General features: G+C 44.7%; 1 protein-coding gene across 5 annotated transcripts in view; it reads right to left on the bottom strand.

Annotated features, from left to right (window-relative positions):
* The window catches only part of LOC145341822 (uncharacterized), a 707,529-nt gene that overhangs the window by 154,783 nt on the left and 531,811 nt on the right, over positions 1-20,935 (bottom strand). For 4 of the 5 annotated variants that reach the window (XM_080186786.1, XM_080186787.1, XM_080186788.1 and 1 more), the window contains 3 exons: positions 16,406-16,648; positions 8,490-8,720; positions 2,816-3,046 (listed from right to left, as the gene is read on the bottom strand). In XM_080186786.1, the coding sequence (XP_080042912.1) occupies positions 2,816-3,046; positions 8,490-8,720; positions 16,406-16,648 (705 nt within the window). The remainder of the gene's footprint in view (positions 1-2,815; positions 3,047-8,489; positions 8,721-16,405; positions 16,649-20,935) is intronic. The other variant, XM_080186791.1, reaches the window with a different exon arrangement.

Raw genomic sequence — 20,935 nt, 5'->3', positions numbered from 1 at the left:
ACCCAGACCGATTGCCATCCCTGCCTCCCACCCCCCCCACCAATCACCTGCAGAGTGGCAGCAGATCCCCTGCCCCCCGCACCAGAGATCCATCTGACCCCCTCACCAGAGATCTGTCTGCCCTCACACCTGAGATCTATCTGCCCCCCACCCCCCACTAGAGAGCGATCGCCCCCCACCACTCCCCTGAGATACATCTTACCTGCCTCCTTCCCCTCCCCCCCAGACATCAATCTGGCCTTACTCCCCACCCCGCCCCCACCCCCGCTAACGAACTGGCCTCACTGCCCACCCCACCCTCCCCCCACCCCCCCGCAGAGTCTGGCTTCACTCCCCCTTTCCTCCAGAGGAACATCTGACCCACTTCCTCCTCACCCCCCATCACCAGACAACAATCAGCCCTGCCCCCACCACCAGACAATGGTCGGTCCTCTTGCGCCCCACCCCCTGCCAGAGATACATCTGACCCGCCTCCTCCACCTTCCCAACCAGACAACGACCTGACCTCGCTCCCCCTCCCACCCCACCTCCCACAACCAGAGAATGATCTGACAACCCCCCTCCAAGTCAGGGAGCTGTTGGAAACACAGAACACGCTCTTCAGCAGCTGCACCACCTGATTCAGACATTTCTTTAGCAAGTCCATTATGGTGGTTCTGGATTGGCAAACGCGATGTAAAGAGGAAATGCTGATAAATTTGGGCAGGCAATTCTTTAATTCTATTTAAATGCATGCAAGGGGACAGAGAGACAGAGAGAGAGAGGCAATGGCCGAGAGCAGAGAGGGGGAACAGCGAGCACCAACCGACTGAGTTTAAAAAAAAATTTAAATGCATGCACATGCATTTAAATCACTGTTGCGCCCATTTTGGGCACAAAGTGGATCACCGCGGTTCCTGAGATTCAGTAAAGTGGCAATCTGCGTGGACGCGGGTGCGGATCGCGTTGATGGCCTCTCACCTGGGCTCTCTGAATACTAAATGGTCAAGGCAAAATCTATATTGGCACCAACATAGTATGGGGTCAGGATCACCATTTGATTCTGACATCAGGATCCTGATACAAAATGCAAAATCTTGCCCAGGTTATTTTTATAGATGTGGTAGGATAGGATTTTCTATACTTGTGAAATACAAAGGAAATGTTGTTGTTATTTTAACTGTCTGATTTGGCTCATCAACTTCTGTCATGCAATACATGGGGTGATTCTCCCATTGCAGCCCGCAAATTTTCTGGAGGGTTGGGTCAGGAGATGCACGTGCTGGCCATTTTGTGGGATTCGCGCATGCGTTTCAGAGCAGGAAAACAGTCGCAGTCGGGACCACGTTGGAAACCGGCGGGAAGAGAAGTAAGCGATTTAAATCTTTTTAAAATGTATTTTAAATCTATTTTCTATGTGATTATCAGGCCCGGCACGGAACCAGGGGTATTTCACTCGGCAGAATTTAGAGTAGCTCCCCACATTTGGGGAACTAGCGAAAGACCTTGCCGGAGTGAGGGGGCAGCAATCAGGACCCACATAGGCAGCAGGGGGATGGTGCCCCCTGAGCCAGAAGTTTTTTTTTATTAGTATCACAAGTATGCTTATATTATTGCTGCAATGAGTTTCTGTGAAAGTCCCCTAGAAGGGGAACTGGTTCCATTTTCCTTACATTTGTAATTAGACACCTATTATAAATTAAAAGCAAATTACTGCGAATGCTGGAATCTGAAATCAAAAGAGAAAATGCTGGAAAATCTCAGCAGTTCTGGCAGCATCTATAAGGAGAGAAAAGAGCTGATATTTTGAGTCTAGATGACTCTTTGTATAAGCTTTGACAAAGGGTCATCTGGACTTGAAACGTCAGCTCTTTTCTCTCCTTACAAATGCTGCCAGACCTATTCTAAAATGCTACGTTTAATTTTGATTTCAAGCACTGAACTTAGTTTCATCTGATTTTGTTACACTGGTTGATTTTTTTGACAATTTGTTCTTGGTGAAACAATTTGTTGTCATGCCGGAAATAGAACACAATTGACAGGTGAGCTATTGATTATCATTTAAGCTTCAGACTGGGATTAATTACAGCTTGCTCTGCTGGGAAGAATATTCTTTGATGATAGACATTTTGGTGAATAGGGTTGGAAAATCATGACTTCTCCTGAGTTATTATTTCACTGCTGTCTCTTGTAAAAACGGTTAACCATAATTGCAAATCAATTCACAAAGTTACCATTTGTCAGTGGGTTAAATTGTGAAGTTGTGCATTTGTAACTAGCTATAATCATTCCATTAGGGTTCAGAAGCAAGAAGACCTAAGTGATATCAAATGTTATGCCTTGTTTATGCTATTCTTTATTAACCCTGTGGTTGTAATACAGACGTATTTGTACCTGGTGGCACAGTGGTTAGTATTGCTGCCTTGCAGTTCCAGGCACCCAGCTTCAATTCCAACCTTGGGTCACTGTCTGTGTGGAATCTACACATTCTCCCCATGTCGGCATGGGTTTCCTCCAGGTGCTCTGGTTTTCTCCCACAGTCCAAAGATATATGTGTTAGGTTGATTGGCCATGCTAAATTATCACTTAGTGTCAGGGGGATTATCAGGATAAATATGTAGGGTTACAGGGATATGGACAGGGTGGGATTGTTGTTGGTGCAGGTTTGATGGGCTGAATGGCCTCCTTCTGCACTGTAGGGATTTTTGATTCTATAATTTTTAAATTCTATATGCTACCGAATAAAAAGTGACTATCAGAAATAATAAGTAACAGAAGGGAAAATATTCGGTCACACCAATTACAATCTATAGCTGAATAAACGTGTCCACATTACCTCATTGTGATGAACTGTGGCCTGCTCCCGAAGACTGCGAATGATCTCCTCACACTGGGTAACATGTTCTCTGTTTGCAGATAGGCCTTCTTGTGCAACATGCAACTGTCGGGTCAGCTGTTCAATACTATCCTCACAACTTTCCACTTGTCTGCACTTGGTTTCGTACTGGTGCTGCACTGTAAGCAAGTCATTCCGTAGCTTCTGCAGAGTCTCATCACGGTTACAAAGCTAATTAAATGCACAGAGAAAAGCTTTTAAGAATTAGCCTTCCTCCTCTTCATTGAAAACTTTAAATTCAACTTTAGTGAGATGTTCCTTTCCTCTTTGCAATTTCCATCTTGATATTCCATTTTCCTCATTCCCAATAACGTGGTAACAAGGTCAGCAATTTTACATATTTTATAGTCAGTCTAAACGCGTTATCAGGATCATAAATAGGATCTGATGTAGGAGGGGAGAAATCAATATTTTTCTACCATTCGTTATAAAATTAAGAGGAATGTATTACAAACAGTGAGTAATGGGATATCAGCAAATATACTGACACATACAATATGATATATATTTGCAATTAATCTGTGAGCAGCCCCAGCTGGGGTGGTTTTGGGGAAAGGAGTGGGGGGGGGGTGGTGGAGGCGGAGAGGAGGGGGATAGCTGCTGTATGCTATTTACAATTACAGATCTAAGTGAGGGTGCTGTTCACAAATTGGGATGCCAGTATCTACGGCCTTGCTAATCACTCCCATTTATCAATTGCATTGTTTTACATACACGTGTCCAGATTTTCTGGCAATGCTTGTTTTTGAGTTGTGAAATACCATTTAATTATATAGAATAATTATGTTATTGGCTTCAACAAGCCCCCACAGTTTTGCTAACTGCGATAGTGTGGCCCCTTTAAGGGGCAGTCCTTTGTGGGCCACGTGATGGGGCTGGAACCAATGGAGCATTAGCACGTGAACCTTGGTCAGTTGGGAGTGGGGGTGGGGGGGTACACATTCCTAGGACTGGAAGGCTTTTGGTTGGAGTCAGCGTGTTGTTGGGAGTAGACTTATACAGTTGTGCTGTTAAATCTTCGTTGTATGTTGTTCTTCTGAATAGGTAAATCGGGTCGCCTCGAGTTGCTACACTGGTGACAAGGACAAACCGGATCGCTCATTGTGCAGAATTAGAGAGCGAGGAGAGTGATCACTCATAGTTCAAAGCAGCAAAGAAACAGACTCCATTTTAAAGTTGCCAGTATTCAGGAAAATAGAGCCCTTTGATCCCAAGGTTGAAAGTTGGGAGAGTACACTGAAAGGCTGCTTTATCATTTTCACTGCAAACAAAATAACATCCAAAGAGAAACAGAAGGTGATACCAGTCACAGTCTGCAGCTCACATACTTACAGTCTGGTGACGAGTTTGATATCACCTGAGACTCCAGACACAAAAACCTTCGACCAGTCAGTCAATTTAGTTAAAGATGGCTATAACCCCTGACCTTCTGTAACTATGCAAAGGTACAAATTCCATTCTGCAGTTAGGATCCAAGAGAGATGGTCTCTGGCTTCGTGGCCAGACTTTGATGGCTAGTTGAACACTGCGAGTTTGGCCCTTTGTTGGGAGACATGTTGAGGGGTTGAGAGATCAGCAACGATCAACATCCAAAAGAAACTGCTTGCTGAAACCAAGATTTCACTGGAAAAAGTAGCAGAGATGGCCAAAATGACTTGAGTGCTCTGAGCAAGGAATGTGTGAACTGCAAAGCGTGCACAATGAGGTGAACCAGTTGTGGTGGGAAATGGCTGCTGCCGGGGCACTGCAGAAACTTGAGAGTCATTCAGCACCAGGATCTGAGGCATGTTTTTGGTGTGGGGGAGATCACTCCCAAAGTGCAAGAATTTTATCTGCTTCAGGTGTAAAAGGAAGGATCACCGGCAAGCTAGGTGTCGAGTGAAGCAGGCTGCACGAACACTCCAAGAAAAAGGCAATGATAAATACAACCTCTGTGAATAAGCTGAAGAGGAACTGAAGGATGGATCCGAGGCTTACACACTCCGTGAAGTCCAACCCAGCAAGAAACCTTCCACTGGGACTGTTTTAATGATTAATAGCCACCCCTGAAAAGGACTCAACACTTGCACAGCTGCCACTGTCACAGGTGACAAAACATTCAAAATCTATAGAAGAAACCCCAGCCCTCAAGTCCTAGCCATTTGAGGCTACTCTGAAGAGATATATTGGAGGGACACTATAAAGATAGTGGGGACAACTTCTGTGCCCATATCATAAAGGAAGCAGTCAACTCGGCTGCCTCTCCTGGTGATTGAAAGACAATGGCCCAGTCTCATGGTACAGGTCTGGTTAAAACAAATAAATTTGGCTGGAATACTTAATGTCCAGGATGGGGGACTCCCCATATGTAAACATCAGGACGTGTTCCAGAGAGTACGGGGTCAGATAAGAGAGGTTAAAGCTAAAATTTACCTAACCCTAGGTTTTTCTGAGCTCACCTAGTGCCACATGCATTACACCAGAAAGTACAGATTGAACTGAAAAAGTTGGAAAGCTTCGGCATCACCAAGCCTTGCAGTTTTCCAAATGGGCCGTGCCCACTCTGTCCTGAAACTATACTGAACTGTGAGGATCTATGGGGACTAGAAACTAATGACAAATAGGGGAGCTCAGGTAGATCATTGCCCTACTCTGAGAATAGAGAACCTCTGTGCTATGTTAGCAAGAGGCCTCAAATGCATTAAGCTAGACCTAAGTCATGCTTTTCAACAACAGTAACTGGAAGAGGACTTCAGAAAGTTAATTGCAATAAATATCCACAAGGGGTAATATCAGTACACCAGATTGTCATTTAATGTCTTGTCAGTCTGTGCCATTTTTCAGCAATGGAGAGCTTGCTACAAGGAATCCCCAGACTCTTGGTATACTTGGATGATGTCCTAATTACAGATGCATCTCCTGAAGAACATGCTGTAAACCTGGCAGCAATCCTCAGCAGATTTAAGGAAGCTGGCATATGTTTAAAACATGAGAAATGTAACTATCACGCTGAGGAGGCTACGTACTTCAGTTTCAAAGTGGATGCAAAGGTCTTGCACCCATTGATGATAAAGTGAAAGCTATTAAGGAAGTGCCGGTGCCTAGGAATGTGACAAAACTGAAGTGTTTCATAGGAATGGTTAATTACTATGGAAGGTTCCTGCTGAACGTATCACAATTCTGGCCCTTCTACTAAAAAGCATCAGTGATGGAAGTGGGAAGACTTGCAGAAAGAAGCTTTTGTCAAAATCAAACAGGCTTTATAGTCATCAACATTGCTTGTACACTTTGACCTGAGCAAGCCATTAGTAGTCACTTGTGATGCCTTGTCATTTTGAGTTGGAACAGTTCTATCCCATGGACTGATGGATGGGGCAGAGAGGCCAATTGCAATTGCTGCGAGAGCTTCGTCAGATGCTGAGAAAAAGTACTCAAGTTGACAAAGAAAGTCTAACAGTCATTTATACAGTGAAAAAATTTCACCAATTCAATTTCAGATGGCATTTCATCATCGTGTCAGACCATAAGTCATTCATTGTTGGGATTTTTCCAGGAGTGCTCCTCTTGCCTTGGCTTGGGTGCAGAGATGGGACTTGCTGCTGGCAGCATACAGCTTTACCTTCCAGCATAGGTCAGGAACACAGATATTAAATGCAGATGCACTAAGCCGCCTCGCATTGCCACTGACACTCACTGCCAGTTCCGCAGGAGATGGTATTGGCTGCGCACTGTTTGGACACCCTGCCTATCTCAGCAGCCCACATTAAGTCATGGACATACTGGATCCTATTCCTGTTGAAGGTCAAGAAAATGGTGCAGACAGGGTGATACTTCGACAAGTTAGAGCAAATGAAACCATATTTGCAAGACAGGGATGAGATAACCTGCGAAGTTGGGTGCTATTGTAGGCAGCCCATGTCATCATACTACCCCAGGGGGAAATGACCACTTCTCCAGGAGTTACATGATGCCCATCCTGGCCAGAGCAGAATAAAAGCATTGGCCATAAGCTAAGTCTGGTGGCCTGGCATTGAAAGGGAAATCGAACAAATGGCTGGACAGTGTGAAAGTGTCAGACTCAGCAAATGTTACTGCCATCAGTGAATATGCACCCTTGGAAATATCTAGGCTATCAGTGGTTCCAGCTTCATGAATGTTTTGCTGGGCCTAATTTTGGGAGACATGTTCCTGATTTATTCATTCCAAGTGGTTGGATGTTCAGCTCTTTAGATCCACCACAGCTGCGTCTACTATTGATCAACTGAGGCAGATCTTTGAGATCCATGGTCTTCCTGAGGTGTTAGAGTCGGACAATGGCATTCATGGCTGACGGATTTTAGATTTTCATCAAGTCTAGTGGAATCTGTCATGCAAGGGAGACCCCATACCATCCTGCCTCAGATGGGTTGGCAGAGCGAGCCCATTCAGATATTCAAGGTTTCCATAAAGAAGTCTCATGGATCATGGTCATTGTGATTGGTAAGTTTTTTGCTATCCTACAATATTACACCACATTCCAGCACTGTGGCCCACTTGCAAGATTGGTATCTGTGTACTGTTTGGACTTAGTGTTCCCAAATTTTTCGGAGAGGGTGCAAGCTAGGCAAGCCTCACAGAAAGATTATCAAAACACTCAGAAAGAGGTCAGATCATTTGATGTTGCTGACCTTTTGGCAAGCAATTTTAGTAATGGAACTGCCTGGCTGTGCAGAGAATTGTGGAGAAGATGGAGCCAGTCTCATATATGGTGGAGGCACAGGGTAAAGACAGGTGTCAGCCTTACCTCTTACTCAGGCAAGAGAGTAGAATCAGCTCCAGGCAACAAGTAAGTGTGCCCTGCATCAAGCTTCTATATACCAACCTCTGAACTAAAGATTTCATAATATCCTCACATCCTCTATGGTGGGGCTGAGGCAGAAGAACTGGCAAGAGCCTAGCTCCAAAGGTGGTTAGCACATCTACTCTGTCAATGGATCCTGTGTTGTTGGATGCTGTTGAACCCCTGACAGAGTTATTTCATTCTGCAAGGGTCCAGAAGTTTCTGACATGCTGATATTACGAACTATCTTTCCTTGGTATCCTCTCTGTAATATTGTTGTTTGTCTGTCAATGTGTTAATTGTTTTTATTTTTGTTTTATCATAGGTAGTCCAGTCCAAGAGCTGGGTGGGTGGGTGGGAGGGGGGGTTGGGGGCGGGGGAGAAGACTATAGTAGTGTGGCCTCTTTAATGGTTGAGCCTTCTCAGGTCACATGACCAGGCCAGAACAATGGGGTGCGAGCACATGAACCTCGGTCAATCAGTAGCGAGAGCACACATTCCTGGGGCTGGAAGGCATCAGTTGGAGTCATAGTATTGTTGGGAGTAGACCTGAATACTTGTGCTGTTAATAAACCTTTTAGTTTCTTGCTTGAGTTGCCTTGAGTTATTACAGTAGCCTTTTTCAAAATGCTTAAAGTACAGACCAAGAAAATTCCAAAAACAGGAGGTGACAGGCCTGAAATGCAAATGCCTTCGGAAATACCACAAAAATTGGACTTCTATCCTAAAGCTTCAAAACAGGGCGAGTGACTACAATTACTGATTGAATGTTTCAGACAGATTTGCTACATCGCAGTCCTTCTTTGTTCTACTAACTTGTCTATTGGCATCTTGTAAGTCTGCCTCCAGGCTTTGCATTGAATTTTCCAGCTCCGTGATCTTGTTTAGACAAGTCTGGTATTTTTGTTTATAAAGATCCAACATGGCTTCAAGTGATTTGCAGTTCTGATTGGTTACAGCTATTTGGTTCTCAGAGTCAAACTGCTGCTGTCTAAGCTGGGCCATTTCCAATTCTTGTTTGCGCATAATATCCTCACATTGAGATACCTGAAAAACATGTAAAGTTGGGGACATTGAACTGTAAGAATTGATTAGCAGAGGCGACTCTGAAAAGGTAGCTCATGAGATTAACAAACATTCAGAAAGATGTTACCAAGTCTTAATAGATCACTTTAATAGATTACTTTCTTCAATGTCATTTTTTTTCTGAACGCAAAGGTCACCTTTCGTGGTTTTTATTTTACTGATTTACCAAATTTTACCAGAACTAGAATGAGGGGACATGGCCTCAAAGTGAGGTGGAGCAGATTCAGGACTGAATTGAGGAGGAACTTCTTCACTCAAAGGGTGGTGAATCTCTGGAATTCTCTGCCCAATGAAATGGTGGAGGCTACCTCGCTGAATATATTTAAGTCATGGGTAGATAGATTTCTGATAGACAAGGGGATTAAGGGTTATGGGGAGAAAGTGGGAAAGTGGAACTGATCCACTTCAGATCAGCCATGATCTTATTGAATGGCGGGGCAGGCTCGAAGGGCTGGATGGCCTACTCCTGCTCCTATTTCTTATGTTCTTAAGGCAAGGATAGATAAATTTTTGAACAGTAAAGGAATTAAGGGCAATGGTAAGCGGGCAGGTAAGTGGAGCTGAGCGCACGAAATGATCACTCCATGGTCTTATTGAAGGGCGGAGCAGGCTTGAGGGGCCAGATGGCCTACTCCTGTTCCGAGTTCTTACGTTCTTATGAATTAGTTGTATTCTAAAAATGGTACATGATTATAAGTTTAATTTTAAAACTAAAGATAACTTACAGTTCAGCATAATAAAGCTACAAGCAAATGTGGAGGTACTTTTCCTTATTTTTGCAGAAGGACCCTACATTGTCTGCATAAGAAACTGGGCAGCTGGTACAGAACTTAATTTAAAGGCAATGGAATATTGGGAGTGACTCTCCCAGCCTGCTGCACTGCTCTAACAGCACAACGGGCCAGGAGGAATCAGCGAAGACTGTTTAGCAGGCTTCCTGTTAGACTAATGGGACTGATGGTAGACAAGTCCCCAGGACCGGATGGAATGCATCCCAGGGTTCCGAAGGAAATGGCAGAGGTGATAGTAGATGCCTTAGTGATTATTTACCAAACTTCGCTGGATTCCGGGGAAGTGCCGGAAGATTGGAAAATGGCTAATGTTACGTCGCTGTTTGAAAAAGGTAGCAGGCAAAAGGCAAGGAATTATAGGCCGGTTAGTTTAATGTCTGTAGTTGGAAAAATGCTTGAACCCGTCATCAAAGAAGAAATAATGAGGCACCTAGAAAAGAATGGTTTGATAGAGCAGACGCAGCACGGATTCGTTAAGGGGAAATCATGTTTGACGAATTTATTGGATTTCTATGAGGATGTGACTAGTGCGGTAGACAGGGGAACCGGTGGATGTGGTGTTTCTCGATTTTCAAAAGGCATTTGATAAGGTGCTGCACAAAAGGTTGCTTCAGAAGGTTAGGGGGCATGGAGTTGGGGGTATGGTGTTAGCGTGGATAGAGGATTGGTTGTCTAATAGGAGGCAGAGAGTTGGTATCAATGGGTGCTATTCTGATTGGCGGTTGGTGACTAGTGGAGTGCTGTAGGGATCGGTGCTGGGGACTCAGCTATTTACCATTTATATAGATGATCTGGAGGAGGGGGCTGAGTGTAGGGAAACGAAATTTGCTGATGACACGAAGATGGGTGGAAAAGCAAATTGCGCGGAGGGTGTGGAAAGTCTGCAGAGGGATCTGGATAGGCTGAGCGAGTGGGCGAGGACCTGGCAGATGGAGTACAATGTTAGCAAGTGTGAGGTTATCCACTTTGGCAGAAATAATAGTAGGAGGGATTACTATTTAAAGGGCGAAAAGCTGCAGCATGCTACGGTGCAGAGGGACCTGGGGGTCCTTGTGCTTGAGTCGCAAAAACCTAGTCTGCAGGTGCAGCAGGTGATCAAGAAGGCGAATGGAATGCTGGCCTTTATAGCGAGGGGGATAGAATATAAAAGCAGGGAGGTCTTGCTGCAACTGTACAGGGCACTGGTGAGGCCGCAGCTGGAGTACTGTGTGCAGTTTTGGTCGCTGCACTTGCGCAAGGATATTTTAGCCTTGGAGGGAGTGCAGAGGAAGTTCACTAGGCTGATACCGGAGATGAGGGGGTTGGACTATGAAGAGAGACTATATAGACTGGGTCTGTATTTGTTGGAGTTTAGAAGGATGAGGGGGGATCTTATAGAGACGTATAAGATAATGAAAGGGATGGATAGGGTAGAGGTAGAGAGATTCTTCCCGCTCAGAAAGGACGGCAGGACTAGAGGGCACAGCCTCAAGATAAGTGGGGGGCAATTTAGAACAGGGTTGAGGAGGAACTTCTTCACTCAAAGGGTGGTGAATCTCTGGAATTCTCTGCCCGTTGAAGTGGTGGAGGCTACCTCGCTAAATATTTTTAAGTCACGGGTAGATAGGTTTTTGACAGACAAGGGAATTAAGGGTTATGGGGAGAAAGCCAGAAAGTGGAACTGATCCACTTCAGATGAGCCATGATCTTATTGAATGGTGGGGCAGACTTGAAGGGCTAGATGGCCTACTCCTGCTCCTATTTCTTATTTCTCATGTTCCCACTGGGTGCCACGTCCTCTGTGTGTCTCCGGGTCCAAGATTTCTCCAGTCATCAGCTCCATGCCAGAAATCGGTGCCAAGAAGCTGATTAAATTTCAATTTCACTCTCATTAGAGGGCTCGGTACTGAAGTCTCCAAGCCTGCTAGTGTCTCCCTCCCTCCCTCCCTCTGGAGTGGTTCCCTCCAGCGCGGTTTACAACTGCTCCCCCCTAACAGGGAACAGGTGGTCTGACCCCGTTGGAGGAAACAGAGGCCATTGAGGCCACTTCAGGCGGTTGGGGGCAAGATGGTTGCCCCCTGGGCAATGCCAACCTGGCCCCTAGCACTGCCCAAGGGGCACCTTAGCACTGTTCACTGGGTATCGGGCAATGCCAAGGGTGCAAGGCCAATAGGAACAGATTGGATGGGGTGGGGGGACCCACTTCCACTCTGCACAGGGTAGCAGAGGGAGGGAAAGGGGTGAACAGGGCTGGCCATCTAGGTGGGGGGTGGGAGTCGGTCTGCCGGGGGATCAGGACTGCCGGGGGCAGGTGGGGGGGCATGGAGATTGGGGCTGGCCATTTGAGTTGGACAGGGAGAGGGGTGAGGGGGAGGGGTGATGTCAGCACCCCCGAAGGGTTGGAACAGCTGGGGAAGGTCGGGACTGCTGTGGCATAGGATTGGCGGGGGGGCCTATTGGGACTGGCCCAGAGACGTCTGGGAGTCCAACAATTGGTGGGTGGGGGAGGGTTGGAGGGGCAGCGATTGGCAGGTGTTGTGGTTGGAGTGGCAGTGATGTGGTGTCCCAGACTGGCCCGCGATCAGGCACTCTCCGCTGCTCAGCACGTGGGAAATTTCATTCTGAAAATCAAGCTAAAAAAAACCGGCGGGAGTTACTCCAGTTTTCATGCAAACTTGGCACTTCAAATTTTTTTGAGAGAATCACGCCCATTGTCTTTTACATCTCAAAGACTAGGTTAAGAGGGGTAGAAGTTATACTTCTATTATTCAAAGCCCCAGTTATACCTGGAGCACTGAGCTGCTCTAGCCTCTACACCTCAGAAAAGTTATATTTATCATGAAAGGGAGCGCAGTAGATTTCCCAGAATTATACCAAATGTGAAATCATGAGGAGAGATTACACAAACTGAGGGTGTAGTTCCTGGAACTTAGAAGGTTAAGGTGTGATATGATCAAAGTTTAGAAAATATTAAGAGGAATGGAGAGGGTTGAAGAGAGAAACTGACTGGAAATCTCCAACCTTGCCCTTGGCTGGGATTCTCTGGTTCCGCTGTAGTCAACAGAGTTTTGGCTGAGGGCCAACTTCTCTGTACCCACTGACAGTGATGGCAGGGCAATGATAGACTGGAGAATTCTGGCCATTATTTCTGCTGGTTGAGGAGAATTGGACTAGGGAACATAGTCTAAAAATTAGAACCAGATCTTTCAGGAATTGAATTTAAAAAAATGTACCTATGCAAAAGGTGATAGAAGTTTGGAACTGCCATCTGTAAATGGCAATTGATGCTGCTAGAACCACTGTTAAATTTGAGATGAACAGATTTTTGTTAATCCGTGGTATTCAGGGATATTGGACAAAGAATAAAGTTGAGCATTAGCCATGTTCATATTGAATGATGAAGCAGGTTTGAGATCTTAAATGGTGTACCCCTGTTGCTCTGTTCTTGTATTGTGTACTGAGTAAACAGAAACCCTGTACATGGCTGCACATTTGTCAATACAATGTCAATATATTGAAGGAGGAAGTATTGGGTATCCTAAATTGCATTAAGGTAAACAAGTCCCCAGGGCCAGAAGAGATCTATCCCAAGTTACTGCAGGAGGCAAGGGAAGAAGTAGCTGGGGCCTTAACAGAGAAGAACATAAGAACATAAGAAATAGGAGCAGGAGTAGGCCATCTAGCCCTTCAAGCCTGCCCCGCCTTTCAATAAGATCATGGCTGATCTGCAGTGGATCAGTTCCACTTTCCCGCTTTCTCCCCATAACCCTTAACTCCCTTGTCTATCAGAAATCTATCTACCTGTCACTTAAATATATTCAACGACGTAGCCTCCACCACTTCACTGGGCAGAGAATTCCAGAGATTCACCACCCTTTGAGTGAAGAAGTTCCTTCTCAACTCCATTCTAAACTGACCCCCCCCCCCGCCTTATTTTGAGGCTGTGCCCGAATATCTTCATGTCTTCTTTAACCACAGGCAAGGTTCCAGAGGATGGGGAAATAGCCAGTGTTGTTTCCTTGTTTAAGAAAGGAAGCAGGGATAATCCAGGGAATTATAGGCTGGTGAGCTTGAAGTCAGTGATGGGGAAACTTTTGGAGAAGATACTGAGGGAGAGGGTAAATGTACCTTTGGAAGAAAATGGGCCAGTTAATGACAGGCAGTATGGTTTTGCAAAGGGAAGGTAATGTCTCACCAACTTGGTTGAGTTTTCTGAATAGGTGACAGAGATAATTGATGAGGGAAGAGCTGTGGATGTAGTTTATGTGAACTTTATTAAGGTGTTTGACAAGGTTCCACATGGCAAACTGGTACAAAAACTAAACTAATATGGAATTTGGGGTAGGCTCACTAGATGGATACAGGCTTGGCTTGGTCATAGAAGACAGACAGTTGTGCTGGAAGTGTGTTTTTCAGAATGGAGATCTTTAGTTAGTGGTGTTCCGCAAGGATCATTGCTGGGATCTCTGTTGTTTGTAGTATATATAAATTATCTGGAGGAAAATGTGGGTGGTTTGATTAGTAAGTTTGCAGATGACAACAGATTAGTGGAGTTGTTGATCATGCTGGAATTGTCAGAAGATACAACAGGATATGGATAGATTGAAGACTTGAGCACAGAAATGGCAGATGGAGTTTAATCCAAACAAATGCAAGATGGTGCATTTTGAAGGGTCAAATTTAGGTGTGAATTATACTGTAAATGACAGAACCTTCAGGAACAATGACATAGAGGGATCTTGGCATGTAGGTCCACAGTTCCCTAAAAGTGACAACACAGGTGGCCAAGGTGATTAAGAAGCCATATGGCATGCTTACCTTCATCAGCTGGGGCACTGAGTACAAGAGTTGGAGAATCATGATGCAGTTATATAAACCTTAGTTAGGTCGCATTTAGAATATAGTTCTGGTTGTCACATGACCAGAAAGATGTGGAAGCTTTGGATAGAGTGCAAAGAAGGTTCATCAGGATGTTGCTTGATCTTGAGAGTGTTGACTATGAGGAGAAGTTGAATAAACGGTTGAGATAAGAGGTTGTTTTCACTGAAAAGCTGAGGGGAGACCTGATTGAGGTCTACAAAATTATGAGAGGAATAGACAGGGTGGATAGTCAAAGGCTTTTTCCAGGGTGGAAGTGTCAATTACAAGGGGGCACAGGTTCAAGACGAGAAGGATATAGTTTAAGGGAGATGCTTTTGACACAGAGAGCGGTGGGTGCCTGGAACGCGCTGTCAGAGGAAGTGGTAGAAGCACATTAGCAATATTTAAAAGGCACCTAGATGAGTACAGGAAATAGGGAGGGAATAGAGGGATATGGACTGAGTAAGCACAGAAGGTTTTTTTTAGTTTAGCTAGGGCATCATAATTGGCATGGGCCTGCAGGGCTAAAGGGCCTGTTCCTGTGGTATACTTTTTTTTCTCTGTTCTTTTTGTCTTTCTTAGTAGTTTAATTGAAGACTCTTAAACCTGGTGATGGGTCACACACTTCTCAAAAAATCCACAAAGCATTCAGATAATGTAGAGCTCTTTGAAAGCAAGGCTGTGTATTCAAGCTGCAATTTAAAATTGAAATTGATATCACACAGATATCTTGAACCAAATCCATCTGGCATAACTTTGCTGGATGAGTTACAGTATGGAATTTTCATCACTATTTCTTGGATAACAGAGCAAGAAGATACATAACAGAACAGAAGACAACAGATCCAAACTAGTTTAAAACTCAGATTGTTCAAACCTTTGACTCTCCCTGAATGGTCTCAAATAGTGGGGGGAGGGGAGGTATATCTTTTAAACATTGCTAGCTCTATCAGGGCTTGTCCCAATCCGTCAGCATGACGGCATCAGAGATGGCTGCAATATCTTTTTCTCTAAGTGCTGCAGTATCCGGCCAGAATAACCAGGGAGCGGCACATTGGTTTTTGCGTCAGAGCCAGTTCTTAGAGACAAACAAACAGAACATTTCACCCATAAGTGTGATCAAGAGCATTCGGTCATCTGTAGTTATAATTCTCTATCCCACTCCAACCCTAAACTCTCTCTCCTTGGCCTCTTATATTGTTACAATGTGTTCTTTTAAATTCATTTATGGGACAGGGGTGTCTCTGGCTGGCCAGCATTTATTACCCAACCCAAGTTACCCTTGTTCAGAGGGCAGTTGAGAGTCAACCACATTGCTGTGGCTCTGGAGCCACATGTAGCCCGGGCCAGACCAGGTAAGGATGGCAAATTGCCTTCCCTAAATTACATTAGTGAACTAGATGGGTTTTTCCAACAGTCAACAATGGTTTCATTGTCATCAGTATATTTTTAATTCCATATACTTTTTATTGAATTCAAATTTCACCAACTGCCATGATGGATTCAAACCTGGGTCCCCAGGACATTATCTGGGCTTCTAGATTAATAGTCTAATGATAACACCAAGTAGCTCAACATAAGTTTGAAAAACAGCACTGCATCTTTCAATCAAGAACTTTACAACCTCTAGACTCAACACTGACTTCAACAATTTTAGATTATAACAATTGGCACCATTCTTTGGACAGCAGGTGTTGATGAATTTGCTATTCTCATGTACAGCTCCTCCAGACCCATCTTTTTCTTAACCTGTCCCACTCCCATCCACTTTTGCCTCGCTTCGAGATCTTCCCTTTTGTTCTTTCCTCCCATCCCCCTTTCCTTGCCTTTGTATTTGGTTAAAATTCGTCACAACTTTAACTTTTCCCATTTTGATGAAAAGTTATTAACCTGAAATGTTAACTATGCTTCTCTCTCTATAGATGCTGCTTGCCCTGCTGAATATTTCCAGCATTTTCTGTTTTTATTTAATAAAAGGCAGTATTTTGCTGTAAAGACAGATAAATATATCCTTACCTCTTGGACTACCTCTTGGTGTTGCTGATGTGCAAGCTGTAGGTCAGAATTCAGTCTGTCGACTGTGGACTTGTACTGCTGCAGTTTGGTCAACTTCTCCTGTAATTCCTTTGTAGATGAGTCAAGCTCTTTCCGGAGTCGAGCAGTTTCATGACTAAAATGCTCTACGTCAGATTCATGTGCCTGTTTGAAAACTTCCAGTTCCTTCTGAAGCTGAACCATGGATTTCTCCTGACTGAGATTCTAAGGACAGAATTGGACATGTTTGAATTGCATTCTTTTTCAATAATGTTACTGTAGGTTATTAACCAGAGCTTCTGCACTGGTGAAGATGCTTTTTCAATTCGTGTTGTAGCAGTTTTGGACATGTCCTTGGTCTTCTGGTTTAGCCATTTTATGTTTTTCTTGGCAGCTAATTTTTATGGACAAGAAAGGGAGGTTGAAAAGTATCCCAAAAAAATGCACATAATTAATATTTATAACTCACAATGTCCATAGTTCAGCTTTTTGTCAGTCTTAGCTCAGTGGCTAAGACACTGGACCACATAAACTAGGCTGACATTTCTGTGTAGTACTGAAGGAGTATTGTATTGTCAGAGGTGCTGGTTTTTGGATGAGACATTAAACTGAGGCACTCTTTGCCATTGTTGTCAACCTGATAATATAAGCAGGAACTAGATTGAATATAAGAAGTTGACAGGGAAGTGAAAAAAAGCAAATGAGAGAGACAAAGGAGAGTATGAAAGGACTGACAGCCAACATAAAAGGAAATTCAAAGTCTTCTATTTAAAGGGTAAAACTCTAATTAGGGGTTGGGTTGATTGGGGGCTGAAAAGGGGAGGTGGAAGGCATGGCTGAGGTACTAAATGAGTACTTTCCACCAATCCTTGCAAAGGAAGAAAATGTTGTCAAAATTGTAGTAAAAGAAAATGTAGTTGAGACATTGAATGGGCTAATAATGAATAAAGGGTGGTTAATAGAAAGGCTGGTTGTATTTAAAGTTGATAAGTTACCAGGACCCGGATGGGCACTCATTTGTGAATATGAAAGCAGTAAGGGCGGAAACTGTGAGGATCTTCCACTCCTTTTGAGGACGGGGGAATTGCAAATGTCACATCCTTGTTCAAAAAAGGATATGAGGATAAAGACAGCAACTACAGGCCAGTCAGCTTAATCACAGTCGTGAGGAAACGTTTAGGAACAGTAATCTGGGACAAAATTAACAGTCACTTGAATAAGCAGGGATAATTTAGGAAAACTAGCAAGGATTTGTTAAAATCCTCCGCTACTCTCATAAGAACATAAGAACATAAGAACATAAGAAATAGGAGCAGGAGTAGGCCATCTAGCCCTTCGAGCCTGCCCCGCCATTCAATAAGATCATGGCTGATCTGTCGTGGCTCAGTTCCACTTTCCCACCCTCTCCCCATAACCCTTAATCCCTTCTCTTATCAAAAACCCATCAACCCGCTTCTTAAAAATATTTAGCGAGGCAGCCTCCACCACTTCAACGGGCAGAGAATTCCAGAGATTCACCACCCTTTGAGTGAAGAAGTTCCTCCTCAACTCCGTTCTAAACCGCCTCCCCTTTATCTTGAGGCTGTGCCCCCTAGTCCTACTGTCTTTTTTGAGCGGGAAGAGTCTCTCCACCTCTATCCTATCCATCCCATTCATCATCTTATACGTCTCAATGAGATCTCCCCTCATTCTTCTAAACTCTAACGAGTACAAGCCTAGTTTATTCAGCCTCTCCTCATAGCTCAATCCCCTCAACTCCGGTATCAGCCTAGTAAACCTCCTCTGCACTCCCTCCAGGGCCAAAATATCCTTGCGCAGGTGCGGCGCCCAAAACTGCACACAGTACTCCAGCTGCGGCCTCACCAATGCCCTATACAGCTGCAGCAAGACCTCCCTACTTTTATATTCAATCCCCCTCGCTATGAAGGCCAGCATCCCATTCGCCTTCCTGACCACCTGCTGCACCTGCAAGCTGGGTTTTTGCGACTCTCACCAGCCACAAACACAGCAATTCCAGCTACAGTGGGGGCCTGTGGCCTACTGCGGCCTGCCCTATCCATCTGGACTAATTTACACCTACGACCCTCCCTCACACCCTTCCAGATTGATCAGCCTCACAAACCCTCCTCCTAGACTGATCCCTCCCCCCCCTCACCAATTGTAATGCAGAGTGGCAGCTGGCCCCCTCATCTCACCGTTGGCCTGCCTGACTCCTCTCCGATCACTGGCTGGGCCACCCCTCAGCTGGCTAGCCCTTTCCCTCTCCTGTTCATCAGCCCGAATCCCACCATCATGGCCAACCCCTCCTTCCACCAGTGGTCCCTGATACGAAGTGGCAACTGGCCTCCTCTCCCCACCATTGGCCAGCCTGACCCCTCCCTGATCGCCAGCCGGAGCATCTCCTGCACGGCCAGCCTGACCACTCCCCCAATTATCAGCCCGGCCCCACCACCATGGTCAGTCTCGATCACCCCCAATCCTCCTTCACCGATTCATGCTGCAGAGTGGCAGCAGCTCCCCCTCCGCACCACTGGCTGCTCTGGTCTGGCCCCACCCCCAGTTGGCCCCACCCCTCAGGCCATGCCCCCTTGGTATTTCCTGGTGTCCGAGTGCCACTGTGAGACTGCCCCCGACCTCCCTGGAGGGCCTCAATGGCCTGCGGTTCTACTGGCGAGGCTATCGTGCCTAGTAACAGTTGCTGGGAATCATCTGTTATTCTTGCCTGAGAGAATCTCTCCTGATGGGCCACAGAGTCAAGTGAGCCCAGATAATAATCTCCTGGGCTCCTTAACTTCATGCTAAATACGCCTAAATTTAACTTAAATAATTTATTTTGGGCTTGTGCCAGAAATGTGTGCAAGCCTGACCTTGCAGGATTTCTGGTGCCGGTAAGATTGAGAGAGGTGTGAAATCAGGTGTCAACCAGATTTTGAAGCTCTCTTGCAATCTTACTGGCTTACCCTACTGCTGGGGCGCAATGATAAGATGGCCCCCAAATTGTTCCCATAGGTGGAAGAGTCAAGAGCCAGAGGACACTGATTTAAGTTGAATGACAAAAGAACTAATAGTGGCTTGAAAACACTTTAGGATCCGGAATGCACTACCTGAGAGAGTGTGGTGAAGGAAAATTCAGTCATGATTTCCAAAATGGAGTTGGTTAAGTACCTGAAGAGAAAAGAACGTGCAGGGCTACCAGGAAAAGGGAGTTGAGCAGGACTAGCTATGTTAGTCATACCAAGAGCCAGCGTAGGCACCTTCCATGCTGTAACCAGTCTGTAATTGCAAGTGAATGCAAAAGATCACAGGCACTTTTCAAAGAAAAGCAGGATTAGTTTGGGTGTCCTAATGAATATGGATCCCTTAGCTCACATCAGTGAAAATAAAAAGTTCCACTTACCTATTTAGTTTGGATGCAAATTGGTTATCTTGTTTGCCTGCATCATAAGAACATCTATACTTGAAAAGTACAACATTGGTTGTGAAATGCTTTACAATATCTTGAAGTTGAGTAGAACGTTATTTAAATATGAGCTTTTTTTCATTTGGCTATGGTAAAATACCAGTAAATTCTGTACTAAAATTTACCAGAAAAAGTTTACAACAGCTTTTAACCAAATTGTTTAAAATTTAAAAAGGAAACTGTTCCAAATTTGTTGTTTAATTTGTTTGATGCCACAAGGAAAATGACCCTGCAATAAATGTGTAATGCATTATGCTGTTAAACCAGATGCTGCACTGAATTTGTGTTAGCCTCTGGAGCCTGTGTGAACTCATCAGTACAATGCTCTTGTCAACTTCAGTTTATGTGTGCATCTATGCTCATCTAAATGTACTTGTTTCTCTTACAAAATAGAAGGATGCAGGTTCTTAATTTATTATGAAAATATGACAGAGGAATCTGCCGCCTGAGAATGTATTATGGCTTTCAAAAGGGAATTGGATAATTATCTGAAGAGAAAACAATCGCAGGGCTACAGGGAAAAGGCAGGGGAGAGGGTCTAGCTGAGTAGCTCTTACAGAGAATTTGCACCAATATGATGGGTTGAATGGCCTTCTCTGCTGCTACCATTCTCAGAGAACCAGACTATGTTTTCCTGAGTTTTCATTTAACACTATGGTTAGGACAGTTTTAATTAAAAGCCTACAGTTTATTTTCAAGTTGCACTAAATATGTCCCTGCATTTGTGACGAATGATATTCAGTTCTACAGTAGGATCTTCTATTGCCATAATGGGTCGGAAAACCAAGAAACCCTCCACACCCCTGATCCCGCCGCAAGTACATTTAGATGATGCGGGGCCACAGGAAGAGTAGAATATGAATTCACATCAACCATTTAATACGAGATGAGTTCCAAATCATAGCTATGTCTACACAGAAAGATAACGGGTTCAATTTTACTATCACGTTGCACCCATTTTCAGGCGCAAGAACTTGGTAAAGTCGGGCGTGAGGCAAGTAGCGCAAGGTGAGTAGTGCGATCCAAGCCCACCTCTGTGCTGGTTCCCCCTT

The sequence above is a fragment of the Carcharhinus amblyrhynchos genome, chromosome 4, assembly GCF_965287045.1.
Source record: "Carcharhinus amblyrhynchos chromosome 4, sCarAmb.v2.hapA, whole genome shotgun sequence".
NCBI classification, from domain to species: domain Eukaryota; kingdom Metazoa; phylum Chordata; class Chondrichthyes; order Carcharhiniformes; family Carcharhinidae; genus Carcharhinus; species Carcharhinus amblyrhynchos.
The sequence above is the reverse complement of the archived record's forward strand: the minus strand, read 5'-3'. Positions and strand labels throughout refer to the sequence as shown.